The 18,266-nt window shown below is 44.5% G+C and overlaps 1 protein-coding gene across 3 annotated transcripts; it reads left to right on the top strand.

Moving 5' to 3' along the window:
- Positions 1–654: 654 nt before the first annotated feature.
- On the top strand, positions 655–13,005 carry galnt12 (UDP-N-acetyl-alpha-D-galactosamine:polypeptide N-acetylgalactosaminyltransferase 12). 3 transcript variants are annotated; one of them, XM_041955458.1, is made up of 11 exons: positions 655–716; positions 983–1,666; positions 1,969–2,138; positions 3,154–3,343; positions 3,646–3,831; positions 3,935–4,052; positions 4,536–4,712; positions 6,871–7,002; positions 7,237–7,350; positions 8,372–8,527; positions 9,599–13,005. In XM_041955458.1, exons 2-11 carry the CDS (start codon positions 1,311–1,313, stop codon positions 9,734–9,736), a joined length of 1,737 nt encoding a protein of 578 aa, XP_041811392.1. In that variant the 5' UTR covers positions 655–716; positions 983–1,310; the 3' UTR covers positions 9,737–13,005. The 3 variants fall into 3 exon arrangements, with proteins under 3 accessions (XP_041811392.1, XP_041811394.1, XP_041811393.1); XM_041955460.1 differs by having other exon boundaries at positions 672–720; XM_041955459.1 differs by having other exon boundaries at positions 678–901.
- Positions 13,006–18,266: the final 5,261 nt, after the last annotated feature.

Raw genomic sequence — 18,266 nt, 5'->3', positions numbered from 1 at the left:
CCTCCTAATGCAAGACAATGCTAGCCCTCATGTGGCTGGAGTGTGTGTCAGCATTTCCTGCAAGACGAAGGCATTGATGCTATGGACTGGCCCGCCCGTTCCCCACACCTGAATCCAATTGAGCACATCTGGGACATTGTGTCTCGCTCCATCCACCAACGCCACGTTGCATCACAGACTGTCCAGGAGTAGGCGGATGCTTTAGTCCAGGTCTGGGAGGAGATCCCTCAGGAGACCACCACCTCATCAGGAGAATGCCCAGGCGTTGCAGGGAGGTCATACAGGCGCGTGGAGGCCACACACACTAATGAGCCTCATTTTGACTTGTTTTAAGGACATTACATCAAAGTTGGATCAGCCTGTAGCATGTTTTTCCACTTTAATTTAAAGTGTGACTCCAAATCCAGACCTCCATGGATTAATAAATTTGATTTCCATTGATAATTTTTTGTGTGATTTTGTTGTCAGCACATTCAACTATGTAAAGAACAAAGTATTTAATAAGAATATTTCATTTATTCAGATCTAGGGTGTGTTATTTAAGTGTTCCCTTTATTTTTTTGAGCAGTGTATGTTTTAAGCACGCTGCAGAATTTTACTTTGATATTCGTAGACCGGAAACGCAGTAGCTAGCTCGGCTACTTTGACAACTGGCTCAAACTTCCACTCAAGTTCAAGTAGCCGGGAGGCAAACTTGTGCCTCGGCTTCGACGGCTGTAGGTACCGCTATGATAAACGTCTTAGCCACACAGTCGTTGTAAACACGTTATAATCCTGAGGACGAACCGATGTGTGTCCATTTAACTGTAACATTTAACTTTGACGCTGAATACTAAAGGAAGCAGCGGACGGGGCTTTTGATTTGACCTAGATTTGTTTTGTTTCCAGTGGGAGCCTACAGGTTAGAAAGGTTTTAGCCGGCTAATCCGAGGATATAACGTTAACTAATCCGAGTTTGTTAATCCTTTCACACTTCTTTTAGGACGTGGAGGAGGAGGAGGAGGAGTGTCCCACACCCGACGTCCGTCAAGATAAGCACGTCAACGTTCCGCGCAACAAGTTGCCGAAACTTACAAGTTTGGCAGTTGGACGTTTCTGCGACGGAATGAGACGTTAACTCGCCTTAACTGAGCCTCAAAGTATGCGGAGGAAAGCCGAGGTCGACCAGCGGAAACGTGGCGAGGCTGGTGACACTGAAAGGGCCCGTTCAGCGGCGGTAGGTGCCCTCGGAGAGCAGCAGCAGCAGCAGCAGCTCCGCGGGGCATGAAACCTCAACCCGAGTCTGCAGCACCGAGGACGGAAGCGACGCGATGGCGGTCTGCGGAAGAAGGAGCCGACCCAGGCTGCTTCTCTGCCTCTTCGGCGTCACGTTAGTGGGCTACCTGATATTTCTCAGGCACGGCAACGGGGACGTGAGCGCCGCGAATCGACTGGGGGACCCCGAGGAGCGAGACGTGGTGGTTAACGACCATCTGAAGAGACCCGTGTACGAGAGGCCCCCCTTGGATTTAAATGCCCCGGGTGAAATGGGGAGAGCCGTCAAACTCAATCTGAAGGGAGAGGAGAAAACAAAGGAGGAGGAGAGCATCAAAGTGCATCAGATCAACACTTATGTCAGTGATAAAGTGTCGCTCCACCGCAGGCTGCCAGAGAGATGGAACCCACTGTAAGTTAACTGGTTGAGTTTTGCCAACCATCACACTAACATCATACTATTAACACTCTGTCATAAAGATCAAGTGGCTTTTATACACTGTGGATGCCAAGAAAAGCTAAAATATAGCTAAGCCACTGAGACATTGTAGTCTTTAAATGAGCATTAGTGAGTCATGTGCTGTTGGGGCTGAGTAATAACCTGACAGTATGATTGTTTACTTAGACGACAAAGCTTAAGCTCTGTGCAGCCAGCTCGTCAGGCACCCAGCCTCACCCGCCTCCTGACAGGTGAATTCTTTCCTCACGTTGCAGTTGCAGAGAGCTGAAGTACGACTACCGGTCCCTGCCAACAACCTCCGTGGTCATAGCCTTCTACAACGAGGCCTGGTCCACCCTGTTGAGGACGGTCCACAGCGTGCTGGAGACGTCGCCAGACATCCTGCTGAGGGAGGTGGTGCTGGTGGACGACTACAGCGACAGAGGTGTGATGGGGGGGTGGGCGAAGGACAGGCAGAGGGGCTGCGGACAGGCAGGCTGTCAGAAAGGATTGTCAGAGGCAGGGACACACAAGAAGGCACACGGACAGGTGCCTCCAGGTCTGATGGTTGGTTACGTGGGAGCGGGGAGGAGGATAGACATGCATGTTTGCAGTCAGGAAAGTCAAACAGACAGGTAGTGACAGGTGGTAAAACTCATACATCTGGGCGTTTAGGACACTGCACCTTTTTTGTATCTATTCTTTGTCATCATGTTCTCATATTTCTAACGGGAGAAAATCAAGAACACAGCATCTGTGGCTAAATCAACTAAAGAAGGATTTGTCCTCAAACTTTCATTGTTTTGTTTTCTGTGCCCAGGCTGTGATGAGCTGCGACACATAAAGGGAGTGGTCCTAACACTCTTTGGCTCATCACCCAATGCATGAAGCAATGCATGCCTCTCCCTCTATCCTAACATTGCCAACACATACAGAGCTCTGAGCAAATAAACTAACGAGTGACACTCCTTTTTGACATCGTTTTTTATTGGTGCATGTCCGGAAGAGGTGACAGTGATAATTATTCATTTTTCCAAGTTAAAACTTAGATGTTGAAATAGATTTATAAAGTCGAGATGTTTGTACTCTGCCTCATAAATCAACATATCAACAGAATGATCAAATCACCATTTAGGGATGTGCTGCCTGCCTGTTTCAGAGCCACAGATCCATGAGATAATTTAGTAAGGCCTGTACTATTTTTGAAACCTGTCCAAATTAACGTTTTGGTGGCAAGACCCCTGATGGATGATCATCATTGTGTATCAAACACCCTTAAACATCATTTTCCTCTTTGTCCTAATCAGCTTCACCAGCTGCTGCTGGAAGCTGGCAGCAGATTCTAATTGTTGTGTTGTCCTTGTTCCATTTATTCATTTAACATCTGAAGTGATTTTGAGAAACTGCTCTCGATGCTTACATGCAGAGTTGTTGTGGTTTATTTGTTTCGTTTCCTGTAGCGCATCTGAAGGAGCCGTTGGAGAGGTACATCTCAAATTTGAGGAAGGTGCGTCTGATCCGGGCCACCAAGAGGGAGGGGCTGGTGCGGGCCCGGTTGCTCGGGGCGTCCATTACCACGGGCGATGTGCTGACCTTCCTGGACTGCCACTGCGAGTGTCATGAAGGCTGGTTAGAGCCCCTACTCCACAGGTTAGAAAACCCTCAGCAGGAGAGTTTAAAGACTCTTTCTCTGAGTGTTGTGTCGCAGTGTGGCCTTGTGGATAGAAAGGATGTCTTTTAGCCAGACTGAAGTGTCACAGAGTGAAGCACTGAACCTCTGGCAGCCAGATAAAGGAGTGTACTTCTGTGCATCTGACTCAGACTCAGTGTGCTCAGTAACAGAGCTCTCTCTAGAGCGAGGGCAGCACAAAACAGTGTCATTTGAAAACAGTTTTCTCTCTTTGTAGCGCTGCTTTTCCCTGTCAGCAGCCTTTCTCTCCTCTCTCTTCCAGGATCAAAGAGGAGCCATCGGCTGTGGTGTGTCCTGTCATTGATGTGATCGACTGGAACACCTTCCAGTATTTAGGGAATTCTGGTGAACCTCAGATCGGGGGCTTTGATTGGCGCTTGGTGTTCACCTGGCACTCTGTCCCAGAGTATGAACAGAAACGGCGTAGCTCGCCCACTGATGTCATCAGGTGCGTTTCTGTGACCTGTTGTTGAGGGAAAAAAAGCATGTCAGCACATTGCTGACACATCCCTTGTCTTATCCAGATGAGTCATAATTTTTCATCTCCTCAGGTCTCCTACTATGGCAGGTGGTCTGTTTGCTGTGAGCAAGCTGTACTTCCATTACCTGGGGACATACGACACAGGGATGGAGGTGTGGGGAGGAGAGAACCTGGAATTCTCCTTCAGGGTAAGAAATGATGTGCCTGTGTGAATGTTCATGTATTCTGCACATGTAAGGCTCCAGCTTTATGCAAAATAGCCACAATTCATGTACTGTCTCCATATGCACAACTTTACGTGCCACAACACACAGCATTAAAAAGGAGGGACAGATCTGGTTTATATTTACCAAGAGCTGCTCCATGTGATAGCCCCTCATCCCCTGTGAAAACCATCCTGAAGGCATTAAATCTAAACAACCAGTGAAAACAGGCCAAATACCCTAACGTTATAATTGCAGTGAGGAATTTGAACATCCCTTCTCTCCGATAACCGCAGTTTCCCAAAGGGAAGGAACCAAAAATATTTCCCTTCAACGACAAAACCGCTTCTCTGTTTCCAAACTCCTCCACCAACAAGGCTGTGCTTTGTGTCGCCTGATTGAATGATTGAATCACGGCTGAGGGCCTAACTAAATCCACGTGGTGGTGTTGTTGTTGATGTCTCTCAGATTTGGCAGTGTGGAGGCAGCCTGGAGATCCACCCATGCTCCCATGTGGGTCATGTGTTCCCTAAAAAGGCCCCTTACTCAAGGAGCAAAGCTCTGGCAAACAGCGTGAGAGCCGCTGAGGTCTGGATGGATGAATACAAAGAGGTCTACTACCATCGGAACCCCCACGCACGACTGGTGAGTCTGCACAGATGGTGTGTGTATGTGCTAATGGCATGAAACATAACTAAAGCTATTTTTAAGCAAGCATTTTAAATGATTTGTTTCCTTTATGGAGTTTTTTTTTTTTTTACAGCTGCAGTCATTACAAAACTGTAAGCCTGATTAATCACTTGATTTCACCAATGTGCACACTCTCAGTCCCACACACACACAAAATAACATGCACTCTCTTCTCACAACCTACACGCACGTTAACACAACGCACTCCTGCTGCGGTGTAAAAGCTTCCCTGATTGTGTGTGACACTAGGGATACATGAGCGGCAGACACCCAAGGTGACAGCGGTGTCAGGGCGTTCCGGTGTGTGATTACCACCTTTCCGTGTCGCTCGGTGCCAGCGGGTGTCACCCACCTGTCCTTGACAGGGTGAGAGCAGTGCTAACCCATGGGGTGCCCTGCCTTTGTGCGTGTGCATGCATGGGAGGGGCCGGGCTAGTGTGTGACAGTGTAGTTAAGAGGAGAAGCTCTCTAAACACAGATCAGGTGGCGCTCATCTCCCTGAGAGGAGGCAGCCAATGCCAACCTCTCAGTGGTACGGCAAACCCAATACACCAAAACCTCTGAACAAGCACCGCTGCTGCTACTCTTCCAAAACCTAAAGGTCGACACACGTGCACATGCATATAAAGCTCACTCAAGTTCTTGGCAGGTTTTGTTGAACCTTACTGTTTTAACCTTGAACGATAAGTTTGTCTACTGAATCTCTTTGTTAAAGCCGAAGCCACACACACACAAAGTTCCCCCTTTTGTCCCTTCAGGGTCAGTCACCTTTCTTAGAGATAAACTCAGGCAGTGAGATGTTTATTTCTGTAAATCATTACTCAAGGTTTGGTATAACTAAACTACGTCTCCACCTTTACTCCTGATTTGGTTCAAGCCCACAATCCCTGTAACTTGAGTCAGTCTAATACATATATTGATGGCTGATTTGATTATTTCCAGTAGTTGATTACATTGCCATCCTCACGTGAGCAAAAAACATTGTATTGGGGTTGCGCAGCCTGACAGTGTCACTGAAACTGTCACGTTGATGTGTCAGTTCATCTGAGTTATGTTTACAAGTCTTGGTTAATAAGAAATAAGGCAGCGTGAAACCTAAATAAAGCAGCTTCAGTATGCAGCAGCGCATCGTTTTCAGGGATGTTTCATACAGGAGAGTGAATCTATAGGCATGTTTTTGTTGTTTTCCCACTGCTTTTTACTCTTCCCTAATTGGCGCCTCTCTGGCCTCTTGTGTACATCAGATTGGCCTCTAGTTGCTCCTAAGGTTTTTGCAGTGACCTGTTACTGATCCTTTCACTGGATTGTCACTGGCTTGCTCATTACTCTTACATTCGCCATTCATTGGTATATAAGTAGCACCTGGGCTGATGTTTCATTTTGACCTTGCTTGCTTCATACACTGTAGCTTGTCATTGTCCTCTGATGCCACTTACTGGTCCTTCCCATCGACGACGGGCTCTCTCCTTTGAGAATCACCCTCTTGACCAAATAAATTGATGAAGGGCCAATTAAAGCTGTGTTTGGGTGAATCACCAGCATCCATCATCCTGCAGTGCTGCTGAGCCCTTCCTCCAGCAGGGAACGGGTGGTGAATAAATGCTCAGCAGCACATTAAAGTGGAGACTGTGATCTTCCCTGCACTGTAACTCACTGTTCATGATCGCTGTGGCGTGTGTGTAACTATGTATGCATAAGGGTATTTACACAAGCACACACATATTGTTTGTTTTTGCAAACATGCACACACACACACTCTTGCTGGACTAGAATGTGAGGAACTCTGTTAGTTTGAAGGTGTCTTATTATTAGTGATGTAATTGTGTAGAGTTATAGAACAACTACAGATGGTGCTATTGTATACCATTTCAGCTCAGAGCTGTGCCGTGAATGTGTCCTCGGACACTGCAGCTGTCTGACGCTGACTGCATCAGAGCGTACACAGATACAGTCTTTTATTTGAATGTACGTTGCCATTACTACTACATGTAATATCCATGCTACAGCTGCTCTGTTCTTCCTTATATTGTTTTGAATCTCAGGATATTAAGGCAGAAAGGTGGAACTAAAATAATTCAGTTGTGGAACTTTTGTTTGTGGTCTTTGTTTCTAGGAGGCGTTTGGGGACGTGACAGAGCGGAGGAAGCTTAGGGAGAAGCTGGGCTGTAAGAACTTCAGGTGGTATCTGGATAATGTTTACCCCGACATTCACGTCCCAGAGGATAAGCCGGGCATGTTTGGAATGGTGAGAACACATCAGGTTTAAATTATGAGTAGAAATTTGCCAGTTTTCACTGAATTTATTCAAGCTGAGCAGTGCAGACAAAAGACTTTAAAAAAAAAAACAAAAGTGTGATATATCCGTAGAATAAGATGAACTTTAGCATTCATTTCCTCAGCCATGCATGAGCTTCTGTAAGCTATATTTTGTCAATACTTGAAAAAATCTGTTGATGTTGCTGCTTTTTGCTCTTAATAGCTGAAGAACCGGGGCAAGACCAACTACTGTTTTGACTATAACCCTGCAGATGAACACACGGTGGTGGGCCAAAGGGTAATCCTCTACCCATGTCACGGCATGGGTCAGAACCAGGTAATGGACGTCAGTCTGTCAGGCCTTAAGCCATGAAATGTTTATATGCATCCCCCCGACACACACCACCGTCCCTCCTGTCCTAAGACTGCAGTCATCGTGATCATCAATAGCTGCTGAGTCTCCCTCAAAGTATTACTATCGCCTTATTTCACAGTAAACCACATGGGTTTGTTGTTGAAATCTTACAAATCTCAGAGTAGTAGACTTGTTCTTCCATCCCAGGTTGAAAAATGGTGTGAAGGCCTTGTTGACACACAGGAGAGTGTGTTTCCCAACACCTTTATACTCTGTGGTTGACAGTAGTCCAGGAAGCACTGTGAAATTTACCATAGTTATTCAAGCAGCCCTCTGTGGACACACACTGATGTTGTCTCTGTGGGAGGTGGACTCAACAGTGCCTGTGTTGCCTGCCTCATGAGAGTGCTCTGCATGTCACAGAATCATATTCATTCCACGCTTTTATTCATTGTCTGTGCACACACCAGTATTACACGAGTGTGTTTGTGTGTGGGTGGACGTGTACCGCTCACTTTGTGGGGACATACATAAATAATTATACAGTCACATTGTGGGACAAAATGCAACTCCTCATAACAAAGATTGTTATATTTTAGGGTGGAGACTTGGGTTAAGGTTAGAGTAAGGGTTAGGATTAGGGATAGCTAATTAGTGGTTAAGTTATGGTTAGGTCAAGTCTCCAGAAATGAATAGAAGTCTCTGCAATGTCCCCAACAGTGATGGAAACGACGATTTCCCCCCTATCTGTTATAACTGAAATATTGCAAGAATTAAATGCAATGTTGTGTTTCCATTAGTTGAGTTGAAGTGACAAACTGACACTTGAGTTGCATAAAATCTTTCGTTTGCTCCGCTTCTGCCTCAGCAAAAACATTTCTATTTCCAATGAGATTTAAAACTCTCATTTTGAAAAAGAACTGAACAGAACGTCTCCACGCAGCTTCGGTTTGACATGAAATGATTTAGATCGAAAACCCAGCTGCTTCATCTCCCCCCGCAGTTCTTTGAATACTCAACGGACGGCGAGATCCGCTATAACACGAGGGAGCCCGCTGGATGCGCTGTGGGTGACAGCGTCAGCACCTACCTGACTGTGCAGCTGTGCAGAAAACGAGGGCAAACCGTACCTGCAGACCAGAAGTTTGTCCTCCGAGAGGTAAGGAGCACGTGTCTGTTTGAAGCGCCTCAGTGTGTGTGGTCAGACAGTGGTGCAGGGGTAATGAGGCAGGTAGTGACACAGTGGCAGTGAAAGCGTAGCATGGAATGAGTTTTTTAGTTCCACATCATGTATTACTTTCCTTCCTGAGCCACAACTAGTCCTTGACAATATACTGAGAACCAAATTCTCAAACACTGGCTGCTTGTAGACCCTCTACTCACAGGTGCAAATGTGTCTGTTCTGTTTCTTTTGCCCCATGCAAGGGCAGGGTGAGATAAAGATTCGGTGATTTTTCTTTTTCTTTTTCTTTTTCTAAATAGCCTTTTGGCGATCTAGAAATAATTGTCTTGCTAATTCGAAGCACTGTGCCGCCATCAGTATGATGTCCTTTAAAATTCACACTCTAATAATGTAAATCCTTTAAGTGTCATTACTGGATTGAAGCTGAGAGAATTGAATCATGAGGTCTCAGCCAGCCGGTACCACAATCTAATTTATGTTTCCCAGTCAAAGTCATGTCAAGCACAAACACAGCTGAGGTACTCCACAGGTGTTGAGCGCCAGTGTGGCTGATGCTAAGCTGTAAATCACAGAGTACCAGCAAGCTGCGTGTCCGCAGCAGAATGGCGCGAGTTGTTTAGCATGTGTTCAGTGTAGTCACGCCACGCAGATGTCAGTAGCTAAAACACACTATCTAAATGTAAATGGACCCCAGGAGGACAGAATGGATGTAACAAGAGCTGCGAGGAGCAGAGGAGTCGGGAATTGGACAGGAGAGGGAGGAGACAGCGAGCAAAGCTGCAAAAAGGAGAACAGAATGGGGCGATAAAGCAGGGCAGAATATCTGTGTGTCAGTAGGAAGCTTCGATGCTCACAAAACAATGCTAAGGGTTAATCATGAAGTAAAAATGATAAAGATAACATCAATTCACACAGGAGCTGTTCTCCCACTTTGGACGTGTATTGCACCAATAGCTACTTTTTTAAATGACTTGTTGGTCTTTGCTATTGTGTTTCAATATTCCCACGGTTCTTAATAATGTGTATTCTGTATCTGGCTGTTTACAGGACGGGAGCCTGTACCATGTCATGAGCCAGAAGTGTGTTCAGGCGGTGGACAAGACGGACAACGGGACACCAGCCCCCTCACTCCAGCCCTGCTCTGACAGCCTCCACCAAAAGTGGTTCTTTGAGGAGAGAATGTGATGGTATCAACCCAGAATATGTCTCCAAATGTATTATTCATTCAGGACCAAAATACTGAGGAGAAATGTGGGTGGATTGAATTGCAAAATGTTTTTTGATTATGTTCGCTTTGCCTTAAAAGGAGCCCATTGGAGGAAGCTTCTGTGCTCCCTTCCAATCCTTAACCTTTTGCACTTTTTTGTGCCAGCTGGATTTAATGGACCAAAAGGAAATTATACTGATAATTATACTAATGAAGTACGATGTAAATATATATGGGAATATTTTTTTCTTGGATGCTGTGGCGGGAGACAGGAGCCTACTGGAATATGTGTGATCTTCTTCTAATCAAGGGCAGATGCTTGAGGATTAGTGATAACCTGCACTATCATATGCGCTGTCTTTTTTCTTTGGTTTTCATTTACGCGTTCACCTACTGGTGCACTCTTTAAGAATGAATTCAGTTTAGCTCACCTGCTTCCTACACACATGGGCAAGCGCTGAAACACGCGTGCACCTGTCTGAGCGAAACAAACACTTTTATACCTCTGTCAACAGCAAACTAGTGGCTGACATCACAGTGATTCCCTGAGCCACATCAGGAGGCATTTAAAAAGGTTTCTTGTCTTCTCCTGTAGAGGGGGCCAGCGCTCCAGTCTCTGCACGTTCATTTCACTGTGTTCCCTGTTTGTCAAGAGAAAGTGGGACAAGGTATCAGGTATTTTGCTAAGAACCTTTTCAGGACATTTTTAGTGCTTGCTACTCTTACACACCGTTTGCTTAGAAAAAAGCCTCATATCACAGGCATTATGCAAGTATGTAGTACCTCTTCAACTTAATCACCTAACTACTGATAACAGGAGAAACTCTTTTTCCGTTCTGTTTTGACTGGAGTCATTCTGCATTGCAGCTTCAGCTGAGGTGAAAGGACATGGGTCGTTTTGCCAGTTTTGTAGTGATTTTTGTAACAGTTGTTTTTCAGTGTAGTGTACTTGCCTCTGTTTTGTGCTCTTTAAATGATCTGCAGCTTCAGAAGACTAAATCATAGCCATATTTGATGGATTTGCTTCATGCGGTGTCAACTGTTTATTTTAAATTATGTCTTTTTCAGATAAGACGAAATTACTGTCATTTCATAGCTTCACTGCAGATGTATGGGATTTTATTCACTTAATGCTGAGTGCGAATGCATCAACACTGAAATGGCAAGAATAGGATCTTCTTCCCCATCTTTACTCTTCCACTTGGAGCGCATAGAAAGTGCCTGATGTTAAAAAAAAGTCAAATTCTATTTTAAGTTATTCCTTCAGCTTCAGAACATGTGAGAGATGCTGTTGCACTGAATGTATATTTTGTCACACAAACACATGAGATAGAAAGGAAACCGTACTTACATTTGTGACAAAGTGTCTGCACACTTCCAATATGCGTGCTCTCCTGCTGAGAATACAGTATGCACAGGAAAGAAGGTTTTCCCTGGAGTGTAAATGCTTTACTCTGAAGGCCTGCACTGATTTCTGCTTGCTGCCTCTGTTTCCATTCATCAGAGTCACACAGCTATAGACCCCTCTGTTCGGAGCTGTTGTCACTTGTGTGGCTGGTCCCTCAGGCTGTGCAGACGGACCGAGGGAAGCACGGCGGAGGCGTAGACAGTTGTTTGTGTCTCCAGAGCGCTGGGATGCCAGATGGCTTCCTGATTGATTTCCTGGTCCTCTCCCAATTCTTTATTCCCACCTCTCCGTCTCGGTGTCAGAGGTGTGCTGCGCAGGACTTGTCTTTTGGACAAAACCCTCCTCAGGTGAGCACTTGTTCCTCGTGCGCCTGAGGTTTGATGTATGAATGGAAGTCATCAGGAGTAGAGTTTTTGACAGCAGGAGCAGATACTGGAGGAGAGTGAATGAAGCACTTTGTGACCTCTTCCTCACCATTACCCTTCACAGGCTGTTGGCCCATCGGCCTCACAGGAGCTCTGTTTGGAATTGATGTGAGGGGGCAATTGGACTGAAATGGATTTTTGCTATTGACTCAGAATGTTTACTTCTCACAATAAGATAAATCGGAGAAAAAGACTGTGCCGCAGCCGAGTAGAATCAGAATCCCTTCATTTGCCAAATACAATGAATGTACAGTAATGTGTAAAGGTGATGTGGTTGGAGGAACATGGTAACATCTGCATGTGTGAGCTCACACAGTACAAGCCTAAAGAGATGGCATAAGATGTGCTTTGCTTTCCACTTACATATATTAACATTGCATTGGAAAAGAGCGTCGCAAGCTAGCTGTCCTGTGTAGGATGAAGGCAAAAAATAAGTTCCAAGTGTATTGAAATATGGACATGATTGTGCAGATAATGCTTGGTGATAAGTGGAATGGACCAAATGACCATTAGGAAGATTATGGTCAGCTCCATGGAGGGAGGGGAGGGGCAGCCGTTTGGGGATAGTGCAAATGTTTTTGGGTGATAGGCTGATTGTGTAGGGTGACGTTTTTTTAAGCATTGATGGCGCCTGGCAATCCCCCAGACTCTTGTTGAGTGTCCCGGCTCTGATTTAAGACTAAGAAAAGATGCTTCAGCGAGTTTCATCCACAGGAGATCAGATTTACCAGGAAACGGTGACACTGCCCTTTTAATACAGGGCTCATGCTTTATGTATTGAAGACTTAAGAAGTGACATCTTTTCCATTTCCATCACTTTGTGTCTTTAAATAAAATCAACAATAAAATAGAATAATAGATATTATAGTCTGTTATTAAAAGGGGTTATTTATTGTCCCCAGTGGCCATCTCTTACTCCAGACATGTCCTACACAGTAAAACATTTTTGCGATATGGCACACGCAGCTGCAATAAAACTAATATTCGCCGGCTGGTGATCATATCTCTCCGGCAGGTCATAAAGGGTTTTATATCAACCAACCTGTGTCATAAACAGTAGGGATATTCCAGGAGCACTTGAACCTGCTAAGTGGCTGATTGTACTGTCACCCAACCCTAATGGATCAGGCAGTAGCATGCACACACCTTCTGTTTACAATGATAAACTGTTCCCAGTGGAGACGTTTCAGCTGTTTAAGTGGTAAGCATGCACAAATGATAATGCTGGAATGTAACACCTCGTCTGGTGTATTAATGCTGTCAGTAACAACAGTGGCCTTACATTGTTATTAGGAAAGTGAAGAATATGATTAACAATATTTTTGTATTTGTTGGACCAAATCTGATGTCAGATTGTCTGTTTAACTGTTGTCAATTGAGAGTCAAAGTAAGTAAACATGAAGATGTAATTTTGGACTCGTGTTTGTGCCTGTTCCTGCCCATTTTGTCTTTTATTTCCAATACTTTTATGCCTTTGAAATGTGCATCAATTAAAAAAAAAAAAAAACACACACACACAACTTTTCATCTCTGCTCACCATTGCATATCTGTTAAACTGTGACTCATTGGTATTCATGATGGGAAAAAAAACAGGCTATCACCCACATTTAACTGTGATGGAGACGTGAATCAAGATGCTCGGAGGGTAATGAGAGAAGGAAGATGAGAAATAGAAAAGGGGGGTGGGGCGGGGGGAGCTTTCCAACCATATCTGATTGGTTTGATCACCAGCTGCTGAGTGAGATGGTGAAATGTCGAGCCCGCGCCAAGTCCCCTCGTTCCCCCTGGTGTTGACGCTCTGCCCTGCAGTCTCTCTCAATTACTCACTGATGATGCTCTGCTGTTTGTTTCATGGGATCCTGAGTGTATGTGGGCCATGTCTTTGTGACAACAGCGTGGTGGATAAAAGATAAAGCCATACAAGCTTTTTATAGTATAGTAAGTGGTGAAAATGCAAATGAAACACCAGTTGCCTTTTTATCATATGGTAAAATATAAGATTCCAGGACATCTCTTAATTTTTTATTTTCGGCTAAGTGGTGAAAATAACAGCACGGAACATTTGTGCTGCTGTCTCTCTCGCACAGGATGACGTGCTCTGATGGAAAACTCGCCAGAAATCTTCACATTCCGACAATTGCCGTCTAGACAACACTCGACCGCTTCCTCAGAAAATGAGAAGGGCCGCAGAAGGCTGTGCCGCCGCTGTCTCTAGCATCGTCTCATCCTAATCTTTTGGGTGCTTCCCTGTGAGATACGCCGCACAAAATCACACTATAAAATATCCTGAAATTCAGCAAATGCATGCACAGCAACGCTGTGTGTCGTCGTAATCTCTGCACGCAGCGGAGGCCCAGTTTTTTTGATCCGGCGTGGCACACATGCAGCACTGCAGTCTCCCACACCCCATATGTGTCTTTAATGATAATGCAAAACAAGGCTCCCTGTGGTGCGACTCTTTGGAGATGCTTGGGCTTCAGTTGTTAGGGAGCGAGAGGAACCATAGGAGGAGCAGCACACACACACGCTGACAGGAGGCCATTTCCACACCGCATGTCTGTTTAGTTTATGTAATCCCCAATACCCAGAGCAGCTCAGGAGCAGTGGCTGTTGGCTGCATACATTAGATGACACACTTTCACTTTCAGGAGGGACTCCAGACGGTGCAGTAAACATGTGAGGCCTAGATACAGAGATAGCATTGCATTTCCTATGCACTGCCACTGCCCGGGCATCTGATTAGGCGGATCATGCAGTGAAGAAAGCACTCGGTAAATGAGTTCAAATAACCATAACCAACTACTCTATAGTTCATCAGCTGTGTCTGAGCAATACTGTGGTTTTATTTGGCAGATCACGTGTGTCAGTCCCATTTGACAGAGCTCCTCACTCTCAGAGAATTCAGTTTTCCCAATAACAGCAATTAACCTTGCCAGTGCTGACATTCAGAATCATGAGTGCCACTGTGAAAAGACAGGCAACATCTAATGGGTTCAGTTGTGGAGAAAAACCAAGAGAAAGTGTTAGAGTTAGATATGAATTTAAGGTTTCTCGTCCCACACAAATGCCACAGTAACACTTGAGCACAGTTCGAATGGGAGGAATACAAATGATGATACAAACGATGCACTCCAAATACGTAAGGGGCCAGTTTCACAGCCTCGACTTAAAGCCTTTTTGGGCTGAAATCCTGCTTCAGCGTCGGATCAGGCTTATCTAATCCATGTGTGTGAAACCAGCCACTGCAGCACCAACGGCAGCTCGCTTGTTGCTTATTTCCTTTGAATTACCTCCTGCGTTTTTTCCGTAGAGTCGAACCTCACCGGGAGCTGCCAAGCAACATCGTCGGGCCTTCCAAAATACGATTCAGCTCACAGCCTCGCCGATCACAAGAAAAATGGCTCTTTTCACCTTCTGCAATGCAGTGATTTGGATCCAAAATTCCTACGCGCAGCTAAAGCATTGGTAATTGATAATTTGCCAACTTTTCATTTTCTCATTAAGAAATCTTATGATCCCATTCTCAGTCTGAGCAGTTTGAACATAAGTGTGAATCATTTAAACAAGAAGATGGGACTATTTGACTTTGATAATGGAGGTGATTATAGCTGCTAGATCTCACCCTTTTCAATTACTATTTCTGTCACAGCGTGGCTGTAAATCAGTAGACCAATGCTTTGTTAATGGCATCAGTGGAGTGGCTCTTTCAAGTGAGTCACCGGTCACTTGCTCAGACTTGCTCAACAGATGATTCTGACCACGGGTGCTCTGTTGCGTGCTGAGGACTACAACAGGTGGTTTTTGATCAACCATCATGCTTGTTTTCTTGCTGTACAGGATTTTTTTTAACCATCAAAGTCATGCAGATGGGATATGTTCAGATTAGCAAAGTTTTGCATAGTTTTGATCCATATTAACTGCATGGTTCTTCGGATGGCAAAGTTGCACTGATATGGTCAAAGCTGATATATTTAAACAACTTTTGGATGTTTTGCCATGAAACCACAGTACAGACATCCAGAGGATGAATCTTGATGGTTTATGTGATCCACCTCTACCACATTGTGGCCACATAAATAGACCTTTAACTTTCAGATCAAAATTTCAATTTGTCCGACACCAAATACCTGAAAAACTAGCCGTGTCATCCTCATCCTAGCAAATGCAAACTAAGATGGAGAAGATGGTAAACATTGTACGTGCTAAACATCAGCATGTTAGCATTAGCATTTAGCTCAGCACAGCGTCATAGAGACGCTAGCCCAGCTCTTTACTCTCTGCATTCAGATTACAGCACATTTTTCATTAGTGACTCCCCATATGTGGGTCAAATTGATTATTTTTAAACCTGCGCAAATAATTACAGCAGAAATTAGCTCTGGATCATTTTCTTTGTGGTGCTGGAGGTTTGTGTAATCATGCTTCTCTGCATGATGTGAAACAGAAGTCTGAGACACTGCTTCTCAGTTACACTGGAGCGCTTTCTGTTGTTTTCTTCCACAATTTGATCGATGTATCATCTATTTTAAGGGCTTCAATGAGGCTTTTATGACAGACTCCAGACTAAAAAAACTGCTGTTGCATGTGACACATTTGACTCTAAATAGCTCCATTTTGAAGTGCATTTCAAGACCTTTTGCTGGCTTTGCTGTTGTAATACACCAGAATAGCAGAACGCAGAGCTTGTGTGATATTTATGGCGACGCTGCGGATGCAGTTAGTTATGGGAAGCATTTCCATGGCGGAGAGCAGTCACAGCACATATCACACTTGTATGCTAAAAACTGGAGTCTGTCACTCTTTGCTCTCCCACAGCTAATGAACATGGCAGAGCCTGGACATGTGAGTGTGTGTCATTTCTAATGTAGATGACAGGGATTGGGATAAAAATAGGACAAAACAAGACTGTGTTCCACGGTTCTTCATTTTGGTCGCATTTTCCTATAGGTTGACATTTATCTCTTCAGATTCTGATGCTGTTCCACTGCGATCCCATCATACTTTGTTTTCCTTCCCTGTTGGATGCAATGTTGAAACCTGTCTGAGAGCAAGTCATATCTGGCAGAAATTCTGTTCTTTGCAAAAGAGAACACGAGAGTCACATTGATTCACACCCTGGCAGACTGCGATTTTTCACATCCTCCCCCAACATAGACAGAATACCTCTTTAATGTGTTCCTACGAGATAAAATGTTTCCACAGGCGATTAACCATTCAACCCCACTCCCATTCATTTCACTTCATCAGATTAGTTGATTGCTTGCTAAATGGACTGCCTCTCCCCCCAGGGAAATACTCTGTGTGTATTTCCTTTGGACAAAATGAGACGTGGTTGATTTATTTCGCCTCTGCACACTGTGTTTTTAGACATTTGATCAGCCTTAGTTCAGTTCAGTCAAGTGTACCTCAGGTTTTGAGATATTATTAATCCTTTCCAACACATATTTCATATTCAGGTCTATGGAGTGGCCTGGAGCTGTTTTCGAGTTTCAGGTTGTGGATAGTGAAATTGGGAAAGTATCAGTGGTAGTTTCCAAATTATGTAGACTGAATTAAACTGTGTCTCTGTTTCAATTTGCAGATTTCCTCTTCCATTCAGGCTCTGATCACAAACTGACCATCAGCTCTGTAAAGGCCAGCCTGACATACAGCATCTGCATTAAAGGGATGGAGGAGTAATAAATGAGTAAGATAAGAAGATCAATACCACTTTCATATCTGCTGGTCAAATGCAACGCTCTCGCCAGGTGATGGTTAGCTTAGCATAATGACTGGAAACTATGAGCTATAGGAGCACATCTAAAGCTCCCTAATTAACATGTTATAGCTCAGTAAGAAAAGTGGAAAAAAAAGTGTAAGGTTCATGTGCTGGACTTTTTCTTGGGTATGCAGGAGCAGTTACTTCCTGGAGTCTCCACTTCCTCATGAGTCTGACTTATGACTGATAACCACAAACTGTCATTTTTGCACTTTTTTGTGTGCAGATGAATCAAATGAGGCTTAATGTGTTTATCAGGCAGCCTCAGAGATCTGATTTCTCCCTGTTTCCAGTGTTTATGCTATGCTAAGCTAAGCGGCTCCTGCCTCCGGCTTCATATTTAACACACAGATTAGACTGTGTGCTCGTCTTCTCGTCTCACCTTCAGCAAGAAAACAGATGTTTTTGTTTTCCAAATTATCAAACTGCATCAATCTCTATCCCAACATGCCCCATCTCAGACCAGGCCCGCCTCATTCAGAGGAGCATGGTCGTCCTTCTCTGAGCTACACCATCAGAGATGAAAGGACACATTAAGTTCACTACTGTAAACATGTTCAGAGACATGACGTGCATTCAGTATATGCTCTTAGACACAGCGGAGACTTCATTTTTGCTGAGTGAGATCTTGCTGCCCGATGCTGTTTTCTCGTTACTCTCCCAGGAGACGGAATAAGTCCTACACCTTGACGTGCTCCTGATTTGGAGCACTAAAGACATTGACATTGCTTTTCACAGTGTGTGATTAAATTGAATTCTGCCTTCTCTTGAGGTTTTTTTTTCACTTAAGGAGGGTAGCAATGCAGGTCAAATGAACACATCCCTTGCTGTCTGGGTGTATTCATGTGTGAATTAAACACCTCATCGCTCTGCCGAGGCAGGGTCAGCTGTGTAAGATAATTGTGATGGTCTTCCA

Source organism: Chelmon rostratus, chromosome 16 (assembly GCF_017976325.1).
Source record: "Chelmon rostratus isolate fCheRos1 chromosome 16, fCheRos1.pri, whole genome shotgun sequence".
Lineage (NCBI taxonomy): Eukaryota > Metazoa > Chordata > Actinopteri > Chaetodontiformes > Chaetodontidae > Chelmon > Chelmon rostratus.
Note: the sequence above shows the minus strand (reverse complement) of the source record. Positions and strands in the feature narration are given on the sequence as shown.

Coding starts and splice junctions, on each gene's coding strand:
- galnt12 (XM_041955458.1), top strand. CDS start 1,311: ATGGCGGTCTGCGGAAGAAGGAGCCGACCCAGGCTGCTTCTCTGCCTC. Junction 3,832..3,934: donor TCGCCCACTGATGTCATCAG/GTGCGTTTCTGT, acceptor TCATCTCCTCAG/GTCTCCTACTATGGCAGGTG. Junction 4,713..6,870: donor GGAACCCCCACGCACGACTG/GTGAGTCTGCAC, acceptor CTTTGTTTCTAG/GAGGCGTTTGGGGACGTGAC.